The 16,491-nt window shown below is 40.1% G+C and overlaps 1 protein-coding gene across 1 annotated transcript in view; it reads left to right on the top strand.

The window, feature by feature from the left end:
* The window catches only part of ZNF713 (zinc finger protein 713), a 69,036-nt gene that overhangs the window by 38,482 nt on the left and 14,063 nt on the right, over positions 1-16,491 (top strand). The window contains exon 3 of the mRNA XM_038541706.1: positions 1,371-1,459. Coding sequence (XP_038397634.1) covers positions 1,371-1,459 — 89 coding nt within the window. The remainder of the gene's footprint in view (positions 1-1,370; positions 1,460-16,491) is intronic.

The raw sequence follows: 16,491 nt of genomic DNA, 5'->3' as shown, positions 1-16,491 counted from the left end.
CAACCTGATATTGTGTCTTACAAGATCCCTGCCAGGAGAGAGATTTGAATGTCATAGTGAAGTCCATACATGAAGAATCGATGCCTTTAGTGGAAAAAACAGTAATAGCCATCTTCAGGAATCCCCACATCTCAATTCTGCATGACAAAGCAAGATTCTAAGAGTGGCTGCCCCTGAGAAGCTGAAATCTTGTGGATAGTTTTTGGCTCCTGAGGCTCTCATCAGAGATGAGGCACCTTTAATACCTGGGAGTGACTATTCTCCATAAGGCACTGGAAAATCAACTTGCAGGGACTGACAAGGACACTGAGACTGTTAGTCCTAGTGTGTCTCCTGACGGTCCTTCTAGAAGAGAGCAGATCTTTGGTGACATTACAACTTAGGAACTGTACAGAGGTGTAGGAATCATGGTGGTGCACTGAATCTGGCACTCAGAAAAGAAGGTGAACACTCTTAAAACTGAGAAGAGTGAAATCTCCTTTGTATATGAGAAAGATCGTGTTAAAAAGAGCAAAAGAGGGATGCCTGGGTAGCTCAGCGGTTGAGCGCCTGCCTTTGGCTCCGGGCATGATCCCAGTGTCCTGGGATCAAGTCCCGCATTGGGCTCCCTGTGAGGAGCCTGCTTCTCCCTCTGCCTGTGTCTCTGCCTCTCTCTGTGTGTCTCCCATGAATAAATAAATAAAATTAAAAAAAAAAACAAAAAACGAGTAAAGGAGAGAAGATCTTTGGAGTTTGAGTTTGGGAATGAATTTATCACCTTAAAGAATAAGATTAGGCCCTTAACAGGTTTTTTTGTATCAGCTCATCTCAGTGGATCTCATCTCCTACTTAAAATCACTGGGCGACTTTAGATTTAAGATGCTGTTTCCTAGGCCCACCCCAGACCATTTTGGATAATCCTGGATTTATCCAAATCTCTGGACTGGATGGGTGATGGGCATTAAGTGGGGGTATGTGTTATGATAAGCACTTGGTATTGTATGTAAGTGATGATTCACTGAATTCCACTCCTAAAACCAATATTGCACTGTATGTTAAACTAACTAGAATTTAAATAAAATTAAAAGAAACAAAAACGAAAAACCAAATCTCTGGGAATAGGGGCTGAACATTGGCATTTAAAAAAAATCCTTGAAGTGTGTAGTCAGGGCTAAAATCCACTGAGCTTTCTTGAGCTTCCTATATGCCACAATAAGAGAAAGAGAAGATCCTACACTGAATTCCTCAATAAGTTATTCAACCTTTAAGCTTTTGTCTTAGAGGGCTTCTCTCTAAACTGTCTGCCATCCTGACAGGAACTAACATTCCAAAGGTTAGTTTCAGCATTAACGTCATGTGTTTACCAGATGCTTCTTTTTTCTTTTTCCCAGTTATGCCCTCTTACAATGCTATACTTTCCCAAGGGGAGAACATGGAGGAAAAGGGATCGAATGATGGATCACAGATAGTCAGGTCTCAGGTAAGTTCAGTTTTACTCTTTTCTGAAATGCTGTTATAATTCTAAGAACGTGGGCACTTTTATTTTTCAATTCTCAGAAGTGAATCCAGAGTCCTTTAGACTGTTAGGACAGATGATAATCTCTATAGGATGTTTCCCATTCACCTTATATACCCTTTATAGCTCTTCTCTCCTTCCCAGCATTTTTAGGAGATCATGGGCTCAGGTCTGTAAAAGAAAAAGTAGATCATGGGCTGGATATTGTAAAAGAAAAAGAAGCCATAGACTATCTTTTAATCACCCATCACTTAAGCATTTCAGCAGACTTTAAACAACACTTGCCATTCTCTGCAAACAATGACTGCCATTCTCTCTGTAAACATGATGTCCAGGTCACAATGACTACTTGGAACTAATGAGGTTATTTAATATGCCTGAGGACATCTGCCAGGAGTTAATGTTTATCAAGAGTCTGTTGTACCTTTTGCAAAAACTGTCTAAGCCTGTTGCTAACTATTTTAGAATTCGATTATGTATTATGTAAACTGATGAGGTGTAACTATGACAAGGATTTGTTTCAGATGCTTTGGAAAGACCTTATAAATGTCAGTCACTTTTTAAAAAATTGCTATCAAATTATGTGTGAGCAAACTGTAACACACTGAAGGAAAATCATAAAAATCTTAGAGGATTCTACACCTATATTATTTCCAAACTGTCACTTGCTTATTGCATTTTAATGAAACAGAAACTGATGCGTTAGGAGTATGGACATTTCATTATTAAAATCACTCTCATAGAAAAGGCTTGGTTTCACATCAAAAGATGAGCAAATGAGTATGAAGTTATATATTTGAAATGAAAGTGTTAAGATATCTTTTGTGGATCTCAACTTTAACCAATTTTTAGCTTAACACACCAGATACTAGTATCAAATGCTTTAGATTATATGAGATAAACATTGTCTATAGGTACCCAATAAACTCATCAGAGGAGATTTTACCCAGTGAAACCTATAATATTCAGAAAAGTGTAATGTTGGATGCTGCTAAGCATGCAAAATACAACAAATACAAGAGGTACTCAGAGAAGGGAGAAATCTTTTTTTTTTAATAATTTATTTTTTATTGGTGTTCAGTTTGCCAACATACAGAAAAACACCCAGTGCTCATCCCATCAAGTGCCCCCCTCAGTGCCCATCACCCATTCACCCCCAACCCCCGCCCTCCTCCCCTTCCACCACCCCTAGTTCATTTCCCAGAGTTAGGAGTCTTTATGTTCTGTCACCCTTTCTGATATTTCATACCCATTTCTTCTCCCTTCCCTTCTATTCCCTTTCACTATTATTTATATTTGAGAAGGGAGAAATCTGATTTGAGACTAGAGGAATGAGAGTAGACTTCATAAAGAAGGTGGAGTTTGAATTTTTGCTAATATCGGTAATTTGAAGATTAACGAAGACAGGACCATTGCAGACAGGAAATAAAATTTGTGCAAGAGCAGCGACAATAAGGAAGAAGTAGATTGTCAGCTGCAGCTGAGCATTATTTGGTACATTGCTGCTTTGGGATCTTTGGATTGCAGGGAATAGGCTTATATTCAGTTCACTCTTAATTATAAGGCTCCTCCACAGACAGTGGAAGACATCAAGACATCAAGAACTCAAGTGAATCAGTGAACTGCTTCTTGGCATTCCAGCCAAAGGGGTTTGTTTTAATTCTCCAGAACCCCTTGTTATGTTAAGAAACAAGGTAGTTCATTCAACAGGTAATTTTTGAGCAGCTACAATGTGCCAGCAATTGTGCTTGGTGTGAGAAATACATCAGTAAGCAAAAGAGATATTCTTTTTTTTCTTAATAAACTTATTTTTTATTGGTGTTCAGTTTGTCAACATACAAAATAACACCCAGTGCTCATCCTGTCAAGTGCCCACCTCAGTGCCCGTCACTCAGTCACCCCCACCCCCACCCTACCTCCCCTTCAACTACCCCCAGTTCATTTCCCAGAGTTAGGACTCTTTCATGTTCTGTCTCCCTTTCTGATATTTCCCACTTATTTATTCTCCTTTCTCCTTTATTCCCTTTCACTATTTTTTATATTCTCCAATGAATGAGACCATATAATGTTTGTCCTTCTCCAATTGACTTACTGCACTCAGCATAATACCCTCCAGCTCCGTCCACGTCGAAGCAAATGATGGGTATTTGTCATTTCTAATGGCTAAGTAATATTCCATTGTATACATGAACCACGTCTTCTTTATCCATTCATCTTTCGATGGACACCGAGGCTCCTGCCACAGTTTGGCTATTGTGGACATTGCTGCTAGAAACATTGGGGTGCAGGTGTCCCAGCGTTTCATTGCATCTGTATCTTTGGGGTAAATCCCAGCAGTGCAATTACTGGGTCGTAGGGCAGATCTATTTTTAACTCTTTGAGGAATCTCCACACAGTTTTCCAGAGTGGCTGCACCAGTTCACATTCCCACCTACAGTGCAAGAAGATTCCCCTTCTCCACATCCTCTCCAACATTTGTGGTTTCCTGCCTTGTTAATTTTCCCCATTCTCACTGGTGTGAGGTGGTATCTCATTGTGGTTTTAATTTGTATTTCCCTGATGGCAAGTGATGCAGAGCATTTTCTCATGTGCGTGTTGGCCATGTCTATGTCTTCCTCTGTGAGATTTCTCTTCATGTCTTTTGCCTATTTCCTGATTGGATTTTTTGTTTCTTAGGTGTTGAGTTTAATAAGCTCTATGTAGATCTTGGAAACTAGCCCTTTATCTGATAGGTCATTTGCAAATATCTTCTCCCATTCTGTAGGTTGTCTTTTAGTTTTGTTGACTATATCCTTTGCTGTGCAAAAGCTTCTTATCTTGATGAAGTCCCAATAGTTCATTTTTGCTTTTATTTCTTTTGCCTTCGTAGATATATCTTGCAAGAAGTTACTGTGGCCGAGTTCAAAAAGGGGGTTGCCTGTGTTCTCCTCTAGGATTTTGATGGAATCTTGTCTCACATTTAGATCTTTCATCCATTTTGAGTTTATCTTTGTGTATGGTGCAAGAGAGTGGTTTAGTTTCATTCTTCTGCATGTGGATGTCCAATTTTCCCAGCACCATTTATTGAAGAGACTGTCTTCCAGTGGATAGTCTTTCCTCCTTTATCGAATATTAGTTGACCATAAAGTTCAGGGTCTACTTCTGGGTTCTCTATTCTGTTCCATTGATCTATGTGTCTGTTTTTGTGCCAGTACCACACTGTCTTGATGACCACAGCTTTGTAGTACAACCTGAAATCTGGCAGTGTGAAGCCCCCAGCTATGGTTTTCTTTTTTAAAATTCCCCTGGCTATTCGGAGTCCTTTCTGATTCCACACAAATCTTAAAATAATTTGTTCTAACTCTCTGAAGAAAGTCCATGGTATTTTGATAGGGATTGCATTAAACGTGTAAATTGCCCTGGGTAACATTGACATTTTCACAATATTAATTCTGCCAATCCATGAGCATGGAATATTTTTCCATCTCTTTGTGTCTTCCTCAATTTCTTTCAGAGGTGTTCTATAGTTTTGAGGGTATAGATCCTTTACCTCTTTGGTTAGGTTTATTCCTAGGTATCTTCTGCTTTTGGGTGCAATTGTAAATGGGATTGACTCCTTAATTTCTCTTTCTTCAGTCTCATTGTTAGTGTATAGAAATGCCACTGACTTCTGGGCATTGATTTTGTATCCTGCCACGCTACCGAATTGCTGTATGAGTTCTAGCAATCTTGGGGTGGAGACTTTTGGGTTTTCTATGTAGAGTATCATGTCATCGGCGAAGAGGGAGAGTTTGACTTCTTCTTTGCCAACTAAAATGCCTTTAATGTCTTTTTGTTGTCTGATTGCTGAGGCTAGGACTTCCAGTACTATGTTGAATAGCAGTGGTGAGAGTTACATCCCTGTGTTGTTCCTGATCTTAGGGGAAAGGCTCCCAGTGCTTCCCCATTGAGAATGATATTTGCTGTGGGCTTTTCGTAGATGGCTTTTAAGATGTTGAGAAATGTTCCCTCTATCCCTACACTCTGAAGAGTTTTGATCAGGAATGGATGCTGTATTTTGTCAAATGCTTTCTCTGCATCTAATGAGAGGATCCTATGGTTCTTGGTTTTTCTCTTGCTGATATGCTGAATCACATTGATTGTTTTACGAGTGTTGAACCAGCCTTGTGTCCCGGGGATAAATCCTACTTGTCATGGTGAATAATTTTCTTAATGTGCTGTTGGATCCTATTGGCTAGTATCTTGTTGAGAATTTTTGCATCCATGTTCATCAGGGATATTGGTCTGTAATTCTCCTTTTTGGTGGGGTCTTTGTCTGGTTTTGGAATTAAGGTGATGCTGGCCTCATAGAAGGAATTTGGAAGTACTCCATCTCTTTCTGTCTTTCCAAACAGCTTTAGTAGAATAGGTATGATTTCTTCTTTAAACGTTTTTTAGAATTCCCCTGGGAAGCCATCTGGCCCTACACTTTTGTGTCTTGGGAGGTTTTTGATGACTGCTTCAATTTCCTCCCTGGTTATTGGCCTGTTCAGGTTTTCTGTTTCTTCCTGTTCCAGTTTTGGTACTTTGTGGCTTTCCAGGAATGTGCCCATTTCTTCTAGATTGCCTAATTTATTGGCGTATAGCTGTTCATAATATGTTTTTAAAATCGTTTGTATTTCCTTGGTGTTGGTAGTGATCTCTCCTTTCTCATTCATGATTTTATTAATTTGAGTCTTCTCTCTCTTCTTTTTAATAAGGCTGGCTAATGGTTTATCTGTCTTATTAATCCTTTCAAAGAACCAACTCCTGGTTTTGTTGATCTGTTCCACAGTTCTTCTGGTTTCGATTTCGTTGAGTTCTGCTCAAATCTTTATTAACTCTCTTCTTCTGCTGGATGTAGGATCTAATTTCTGTTTTTTTCTCTAGCTCCTTTAGGTGTAAGGTTAGCTTTTGTATTTGAGTTCTTTCCAGTTTTTGGATGGATGCTTGTATTGCGATGTATTTCCCCCTTAGGACTGCTTTTGCTGCATCCCAATATTTTGAATGGTTGTATCTTCATTCTCATTAGTTTCCATGAATCTTTTTCATTCTTCCTTAATGTCCTGGTTGACCCTTTCATCTTTTAGCAGGATGGTCCTTAACCTCCACGTGTTTGAAGTCCTTCCAAACTTCTTGTTGTGATTTAGTTCTAATTTCAAGGCATTATGGTCTGAGAATATGCAGAGGACGATCCCAATCTTTTGGTATCGGTTCAGACCCGATTTGTGACCCAGTATGTGGTCTATTCTGGAGAAAGTTCCATGTGCCCTTGAGAAGAATGTGTATTCATTTGCATTTGGATGTAAAGTTCTGTAGATATCTGTGAAATCCATCTGGTCCAGTGTATCATTTAAAGCTTTTGTTTCTTTGGAGATGTTGTGCTTAGAAGACCTATCGAATGTAGAAAGTGCTAGATTGAAGTCACCAAGTATAAGTGTATTATTATCTAAGTATGTCTTAACTTTGGTTATTAATTGATTGATATATTTGGTAGGTCCCACATTCGGGGCATATATATTGAGGATTGTTAAATCCTCTTGTTGGGTAGATCCTTTAAGTATGAGATAGTGTCCCTCTTCATCTCTCACTACATTTTTAGGGATAAATTTTAGTTTATCTGATATAAGGATGGCTACCCCGGCTTTGTTTTGAGGACCATTTGAATGGTAAATGGTTCTCCAACCTTTTATTTTCAGGCTGTAGGTGTCCTTCTGTCTAAAATGAGTCTCTTATAGACAGCAAATAGATGGGTCCTGTTTTTTATCCAGTCTGAAACCCTGCGCCTTTTGATGGTGTCATTAAGCCTGTTCACGTTCAGGGTTACTATTGAAAGATATGAGTTTGGTGTCATCATGATATCTCTTCAGTCCTTGTTTTTGTGGATTGTTCCTTTGGACTTCTTCTTAAAGGGGAATTTTAAGAGTCTCCCTTAAAATTTCTTGCAGAGTGGTTTGGAGGCCACATATTCTTTCAGTTCCTGCCTGTCTTGGAAGCTCTTTATCTCTCCTTCCATTTTGAATGAGAGCCTTGCTGGATAAAGTATTCTTGGTTGCATGTTCTTCTCATTTAGGACCCTGGATATATCCTGCCAGCCCTTTCTGGCCTGCCAGGTCTCTGTGGAGAGGTCTGCTGTTACCCTTACCCTAATACTCCTCCCTAGAAGGTTCAGGGATTTCTTGTCTCTTGCTGCTTTAAGGATCTTCTCTTTATCTTTGGAATTTGCAAGCTTCACTCTTAGATGTCGAGGTGTTGAACGGTTTTTATTGATTTTAGGGGGGATCTCTCTATTTCCTGGATCTGAATGCCTGTTTCCCTTCCCAGATTAGGAAAGTTTTCAGCTATCATTTGTTCAAATACATATTCTGGCCCTCTGGCCCTTTTGGCCCCCTCGGAAACCCCAATTAAACGTAGGTTTTTCTTCCTCAGGCTGTCGTTTATTTCCCTTAATCTGTCTTCCTGGTCTTTTAATTGTCTGTCTCTTTTTTCCTGAGTTTCCTTCTTTGCCATCAACTTGTCTTCTATGTCACTCACTCATTCTTCCACCTCGTTAACCCTCGTCGTTAGTGGACTTCTAGTTTGGATTGCATCTCATTCAATTGATTTTTAATTTCTGCCTGATTGGATCTAAATTCTGCAGTCATGAAGTCTCTTGAGTCCTTTATGCTTTTTTCTAGAGCCACCAGTAGCTGTATGATAGTGCTTCTGAATTGGCTTTCTGACATTGAATTGTAATCCAGATTTTGTAACTGTGTGGGAGAGAGGACTGTTTCTGATTCTTTCTTTTGAGGTGGTTTTCCTTCTAGTCCTTTTGCTCAGTGCAGAGTGGCCAAAAACAAGTTGTATTGGGAAAAGGAGAAAAAGAGAGAGAAGGAAGGAAAGAAAAGAGAAAAAGAAAAAAGGAAGAAAAAAGTAAAAAAGAAGAAAAAGAGAAAGAAAAAGAAAGAAAGAAGGGAAAAAAGGGTGGGGGAAGCAATCAGAAATCAAAAAGAAAAAAAGGCAAACCAAAACAAACAAACATCTTCTGATTCTGTATACTTTAAGTCCCTTGGCTTCCCCTGGAACTTGTCCGTCTAGCTGGTCTTCTGGGGGAGGGGCCTGCTGTGCTGATTTTCAGGTGTTAGCACTTGGGCGAGCTGCTCTGCCCCTGCCTGGTGCAGGGCTCAGTGGGGGTTATTTACCCCGTGAGGCCCCAGGAGGAACAACCCCAGTGGTGGGGCCTGCCCTGCGCCCTGGAGTCTGCTTCAGCAGTAACTCCGGAGCTCTCTGTCTGCAGGGCCTGGAGGCTCCGGGTCGGGGCCGCTGATCTGCTCAGCTCGGGGCAGGAGCGTCCTTGCTGTCCTGGGCCCTCCCGGCCTCTGCCTGCCCGGGGGAGGCTGGATCTTGGTCTGTGTCCCGGTGCCCTGTGCTCCGGGCCCTGCGCTGTTGGATTCGCACTCCCGGCAGCGCAGCCCCCTCCGCACGGAGCATCTTCCTCTCCCGGAGCCACCGCCGAGCTGCTCCCGGGCCCCGCTGCCCCCTCCACGGAGCTGCCGCCCGAGCCCCTCCGATCTGCTCCCGGGTCAATGTGTGCGCGCTGCAGCCCTTATGGAGCTCGGTGCACTCTCCCAGGAGCGCAAGTGTCTGTTAGTGTCCCAGGGAGCCTGAGGGCATCCCCGCCCTCCTGGGTTCCTGCTCCAACTCCCTGCGAGGCCTTTCCGCCCGGGAAGGTTGGTGCAGCTCCTGCTTCTCTGGGACGGGGCTCTCCTGTCCTGGGGACACTCGCCCCGGCGTTAGCCTGGCTCCTCGCGGGGCCCCTCCCCCTTGGATGCCTTTTGTTTCTTTATTTCTTTTTCCCCATCTTCCTACCTGGATAGAAGCACGAACTCTTCTGACTGTAGCGTTTTAGCTGTTCTCTCTTAAATCTCAGGCCGAATTCGTAGATTTTCAGGATGATTTGAAGGTTATCTAGGTAATTTGGTGGAGACAGGTGATTTGGGGACCCTACTCTTCCGCCCTCTTGCCCCTCCCCCTCCTTCAATGCCATCCTGATGAAAATACCGCAAGCATTTTTTTTGCAGAGCTAGCACAATCCTAAGATTTTTATGGAACCAGAAAAGACTCTAAATAGCCAAAGTGATGTTGAGAAAGAAACCAAAGCAGGAGGTATTAGAATCCCGGACTTTAAGCTGTATTAGAAAGCTGTGATCATCAAGATAGTGTGGTACTGGCAGGAAAACAAACACATAGATCAATTGAACAGAATAGAGAACGCACAAATGGACCCAGAACTATATGGCCAGTTAATCTTTGACAAACCAGGAAAAAATATCCAGTGGAAAAAGGACAGTCTCTTCAACAAATGGTACTGGGAAAACTGGACAGCCACATGCAGGAGAATGAGACTAAACTACATCCTTACACCATGCACAAAAATAAATTCAAAATGGATGAAAGACTTAAATGTAAGACAGCAATCCATCAAAATCCTAGGGGAGAACACAGGCAGCAACCTCTGTGTCATCAGCTGCAGCAACTTTTTTACTGGGCACATCACCACAGAAAGGGAAACACAAAAAATGAAGTAATGGAACTTCATCAAGATAAAAAGCCTTCTGCACAGCAAAGGAAACAATCATCAAACTAAAAGGCAGCCTATGGAATGGGAGAAGATATTTGCAAATGACATATCTGAAAAAGGGTTAGTATTCAAAATCTATAAAGAACTTATCAAACTCAACACTCAAAACAAAACAAAACAAAACAAATAATCCAGTTAAGAAATGGGCAGAAGATTTTCTCAGCACTATTTGTTGAAGAGACTGTCCTTTTCCAGTGGATAGTCTTTCCTGCTTTGTCAAATATTAATTGACCATAGAGTTGAGGGCCCATTTCTGGGTTCTCTATTGAGCCACGTGCAGAAGAATGAAACTGGACCATTCTCTTACAGCATACACAAAGGTAAACTCAAAATGGATGAGAGATCTAAATGTGAGACAATAATCCATCAAAATCTTAGAGGAGAACACAGGCAACACCGTTTTTGAACTTGGCCACAACAACTTCTTGCAAGATACATCTATGAAGGCAAGGGAAACAAAAGCAAAAATGAACTATTGGGACTTAAGATAAAAAGCTTCTGCACAGCAAAAGAAACAGTCAATGAAACTAAAAGACAACTTACAGAATGGGAGAAGATATTTGCAAATGACCTATCAGATAAAGGGCTAGTTTCCAAGATCTATAAAGAACCTATTAAACTCAACAGTAAAGAAACAATCCAATCATGAAATGGACAAAAGACATGAACAGAAATTGAACAGACATGTTCAATTGTTGAAACACGAACAGACATGTTCATTGTTCAGACATGAACACCAAAGAAGATATACACATGGCCAACAAGCACATGAGAAAATGCTTGCCATCAAGGAAACACAAATCAAAACCACAATGAGATACCACCTCATACCAGTGAGAATGGTAAAAATAACAAGACAGGAAACAATAAATGTTGGAGAGGATGTGGAGAAAAGGGAACCCTCTTTACTGTTGGTGGGAATGTGAACTGGTGCAGCCACTCTGGAAAGCTGTGTGGAGGTTCCTCAAAGAGTTAAAAATAGAGCTACTTTACGACCTAGCAATTGCACTGCTGGGGATTTACCCCAAAGAATACAGATGCAGTGAAAATCCAAAACACCTGCACCCCAATGTTTATAGCAGCAATGTCCACAATATCCAAACTGTGGGAGGAGTCTTGGTGTCCATTGAAAGATGACTAGATAAAGAAGATGTTGTCTATATATGCAATGGAATATATAGACCCAGACATTAGAAATGACGAATACCCACCATTTGCTTCTATGTGGCTAAAAATGGAGGGTATTATGCCGAGTGAAGAAGTCCGTCAGTTAACTACCTAAAATTTAAATTAAAAAACTGCAAAAATAAATTAATAAATAGAATTAAGACATGGGGATGTAATGTATAGCAGGGGGACTATAGTCAATAATATTGTATTGCAGATTAGGAAGTTGCTAAGAAAGTAAATCTTAAAAGTTTTGACCATCAGAAAAAAAATTTGGTAACTTTGTATGGTAAGAGATGATAAATAGACAATATGGTTATCATTTGGCAATGTATGTAAATGTGGAATCATTATGTTGTACACCTGAAACTAACACAATTTATCTCCATTATACTTCAATAAGAAATGGGAGAATTACTTTATAACCTTCACTGGGGAAAGGCTTTATAATTACTGGGAATCTAGATGCCATAAAAGAAAAGACTCATGGGTTCCACTCCTTAAAAAAATATCCAGAAATCTGCATGACAAAAGAAACTATTAGCAAAGTAAAAAGACATTGGCAAATGAAGAAAAATATTTTGCCAGTCAGATAACTGTGGGCTAATCTTTTTTTTTAATAAATTTATTTTTTATTGGTGTTCAGTTTGTCCACATACAGAATAACACCCAGTGCTCATCCCGTCAAGTGGTGGGCTAATCTTTGAAATATATAAAACAGGCCTCTAAGTCAGTAAGAAATTAGGATCCAATTAAAATGTGGACAAATAGCATAAAAAGAGAATTTACAGAAAAAAATTAGAACTTAAACGCAAGGAAAATGTTCCTCTATACTCATAACAAGAGGAAATTTAAAAGTAGAGAAAGCTTGATATTTTATCAAGCTTCATATATACCATGAGTTTGATATTTTCCATAAGCTTAATAACATAGTCTTTTGACTAAACTTCTGGAGAAACTGGCACTCTCTTCACTGCTGGCATGAGTGTGTAACAAATTGAATTTTCAGAAAAATGACCAAAACGGGATGGCTCAGTGGTTGAGTGTCTGCCTTTGGCTCAGGGCATGATCCTGGAGTCCTGGGATTGAGTTCCGCATCGAGCTCTCTGCATGGAGCTTGCTTCTCCTCCCTCTTCCTGTGTCTCTGCGTCTCTCTCTCTGTCTCTCATGAATAAATAAATAAAATCTTTAAAAAAAAGAACAAAACATCTCCCATCGGAAACACTTTTTTTTTTTTTTTTTTTTTTACAATATTACTTTGATACTCATTGTATCAAGAGACATTGAGTTCTATATTCCCTCCATTGAATCTGGGCAAGCATGTGATCAGTGGAAGTGAAGCTATATGACTTCCAAGGCAAGTCAAAAAGCAGTGGGACCTCATTTGACCTCATTCTCTTTGGATGCTTGCTACCTTGTCATGAAGTCCAGCTACCTTGTCATGAAGAAAGCCAAACAGCTTCCATGGAGAAGCCCACCTGGAGAGGAACTAATGCTCACAGCTCTAGTGGCTCTCAGCTGAAAGCCAGCATCAACTTGCCAGTCATGGGAGTAAGCCATCTTGAAAGTGGTTTCCTCAATCCAAAGTCAAGCCCTCCTAGCTGATGCCACATAGATCAGAGGCAAGCTGCCTCCACTGAGTCCTGCCCAGATTTCAGATTTGTAAATAAAAGAGATGATAATTGCTGGGGATTTTTTTTTTTTAATTCATGAGAGACACAGAGAGAGAGAGAGGCAGAGACAGGCAGAGGGAGAAGCAGGCTCCATACAGAGAGCCTGACGTGGGACTCGATCCCAGATCTCCAGGATCATGCCCTGGGCTGAAGGCAGCGCTAAACCACTGAGCCACCTGGGCTGCCCTTGCTGGGTATTTTTTAAAATTTTTATTTATTTGAGAGAGAAAGAGCGAGCAAGCACCAGCAGGGGCAGTGGAAGAGGGAGAAGCAGGCTTCCCATTGAACCACAACCCTGAGATCATGACCTGAACCAAAGGCAGATGCTAAATGGACTGAGGCACCTAGCCATCCTAATAATTGCTGTTTTAGTACCCTACATGTTGGAGTGTTTTTATTATATATCAATAGATAACTATTACCAATTTTGGACCTGGAAGTGGGATACTGCCAAAACAGAGATCTGGAACATATGGCATTGGCTTTGAAACAGAGCCAGTTGAGTAATAGAGGATAGAAAGGAAAAGACTGTTAGTGAAATCATAAAGAGCTTAAAGGAGAGCTAGAAGCTTAAAGGATCTTTGTCAGGGCTTAAAGGCTAGTTAAGAAAATGTTGCTATAAGTTGGGGGAAAGGAGACCTTCAAAGAAAAAATATTGAGCAATGTTATCACCTTCATAATAAGGACAATAGAAAATATACTTACTGAACTCAGTGATCTATCTAAGATTTTCAGGTAGAAAATTGAAAGCCCCAACTGCTTTAGGCTTCTGACTACCTAACGTAAAATGTAAAAGAAAAACATAGGCTGAAAAAAGAATGGTTAAATATAAGAAACCAAGAGTTACTAGGTTTGGAAATAAAACTTTCTCATTTACATCTCTCAACATGTGCACAGTGCAGCTGCATTTTAGAATTGCGATGAACTGCTGTTCAGTTGATTGGCTGTGTCTCAAGTGACTATTTCTGTGCCTTTCCCCCACCATTGTATATTGGGGGCAGGGGTTGAGGATGGGCCAAATAACTACTTCTTTACTTCACAGGTCGTGGCATTCAAGGCCCCATACCTGAGGAACTGCACTCTTAAGATTATGATCTGTATGTGGACTTAATTTAGATGACAAGATCCTGGACTTCAAGCAGATGCCATAATGGAATGAAATTTGGGGGTCTTGGGGAAGAAGATGGGTGTTTTTTGCACTTGAGAGGGATGTGATTTTTGTTTGAAGTAAGCTCCATGCCCAGCATGGAACTCAACACAGAGCTTGAATGCACAACCCTAAGATCAAGACGTGAGTTGAGGTCAAGAGTCAGATACTTAACCAACTGAGCCAACCAAGTGCCCCTGCGTTTTTATATTCTAGAAGGTAGACTATGGAAGATAGTAATTTCCAAAAAAATGGCATACATAATTTCTGCCACCCCACAGACTCCTCTTATAATGTGACTTAAAAACTTCATCAAGAGGTGAGGGACTGTCTCTTCCCTCTGGATCTGGGCAGGCCTGAGTATAGAAGTGAGTAATGTGATCACTGAGGTTGGATCATAAAAAGTGGTTCTCTTGTGAAGTTTGTACTCAAGATCCAACTATCATGCCATGAAGAAGCCAAAGCAGCCTGTCCAAAGGCCCATAGGGAGAGAGACTGAGGCCCCTAGCTGAGCACCCTTCTGACAACCAGTACAAACTTACAGCCATATGAGCAAGCCATCTTAAAAATGAATCTGACAGCCCAACGTTGAGCCACTCCAGCTGAAACCAAATGGGACAAAATTAAGCTAGTCCCACTGAGTCCTGCCTGTGTTTCAGATTTTGTGAGCAAAATAAATAGTAGTGGTTTTGAGCTGCTAAATTTTGGGGTGGTTTGTTATGCAACAATAGACTGTTATAGGATGTAAATTGATTGAACCCTTATAAGAAATCAGTTTGACAGTATATATCAGAATTACAGATATTCTTTTATTAGATATCTTACTTTGGGAAATTGATTCTTCAGATAGACTTGTTCACAGTTGGAAAATAATATATATACAAGATAGTTCACTGTAGCATTATTTATAATAGCAAGAGTAGAAAACAGTGAAAATGTTCTTTAATAGACTAGTTAAATAAATTGTGTAATGTTCACACAATAGAGTATCATGCAGCTATAAAAAAAAGAATGATGAAGATATCCATGAACCGATTCCCAGGACAAACTAGTGAGGAAAGCAAAATGCAAAAGAGTATCTACTGTGCACTACTTTTTGTGTAAGAAAGAAAGAAAGGGAAATAAAAGCATACATATGTATGTATTTGCTCATTTGAGCAAAAAGGAACACCAGAAGATTGAAAATCTGAGATTGGTTGCCAACAGCTCTTGAATGAGAATGGGTGAAAAAGATAGGTGGAATGGGGGTGGGTGGGGGAGGTTGTTGGTGAGGGGAGGAGAGGGAGGAAGTATGGGAGGAGGGCCTAAAATTGAGTGCAACCAAAATAAATGAACCAAACTGGATTTCCGCTTACTGAAAAGCCAACTGAAGGAAACAAGAAAAGGGGTTAATCTTTAAACCTGAATAGTTGGACTTGACCCATTGGCTAAAAACAAAGCAACGGTGAACATTGAACTCTTATTTTAGACTTATTTTGTGGAGAGATATGAGTTAGCATGAAGAGAGAGGAGGATAAAATGAACTCTGCCACACTGGATTAGAATTAGAAGTATCAGTATGAACTCATGGGTCTTTATATAGAAATGGCTGTGGAGTTGTGTGTGTGTTCATGTAAACATACATCATTACATACATACTTCTGTTTCCCATTTTTTTTTCAACAACCACTGAAAGGTGCTAGAAGTGATAATCCAATTAGTGTTGAACACAACTAATGCCTGCATCTTAGTTTTTAAATGCCATTCTCCATTAAAAGGAGCTAGACAAAAAAAAAAAAAAAAAGGAACTAGACAGAACACTCAGTATTTGACCAACAGAACATAAGACACTGCAACTCTGCATATCCTCTAGTTAGAAGTAGAGCTACTAAGTATTTGACCATTAGAAGAAACTACGGATCCTTGGAGAAATGACTAGTTCCAGCCATGAGGCAGAAAAACACAAAATGTACCTTGAAAGAACATTTTTTCTGTCCCCAAAAGTAAAGTGCACAAAGTATGATAAGGATGTGTCAGAAGGACACAGAAACCAGTTTGAAGGGCTCCTACTGGCTAAATCTAGGACAATCAGAGCATTAAAATAAGTAACAATAATAAATGATTGTAACTTACTGAATAAAATAAGTAAATAAATCCACCTGATATAAATTAATGAATGAATAAGAATGGAAACCTCTTCATCACAGTAGAAAGCTAACTTATACAAAGAATGATGGATTTAGAAAAGCACCATTTAGCAACTATCATAATTAAAATTGATTCAGGCAAGAAGTATCAGTGCTAAAACTACTAGGTGAAAGTTTGAGGAAGAACAAGATATTTATATAGTTGCAAAATATGTCCCCCAGAAGATACTTATTATAGGATGAAATAGTAATTTACCAGCCGAAAT

This window comes from Canis lupus, chromosome 6 (assembly GCF_011100685.1).
Source record: "Canis lupus familiaris isolate Mischka breed German Shepherd chromosome 6, alternate assembly UU_Cfam_GSD_1.0, whole genome shotgun sequence".
NCBI classification, from domain to species: Eukaryota; Metazoa; Chordata; class Mammalia; order Carnivora; family Canidae; genus Canis; species Canis lupus.
Note: the sequence above shows the minus strand (reverse complement) of the source record. Positions and strands in the feature narration are given on the sequence as shown.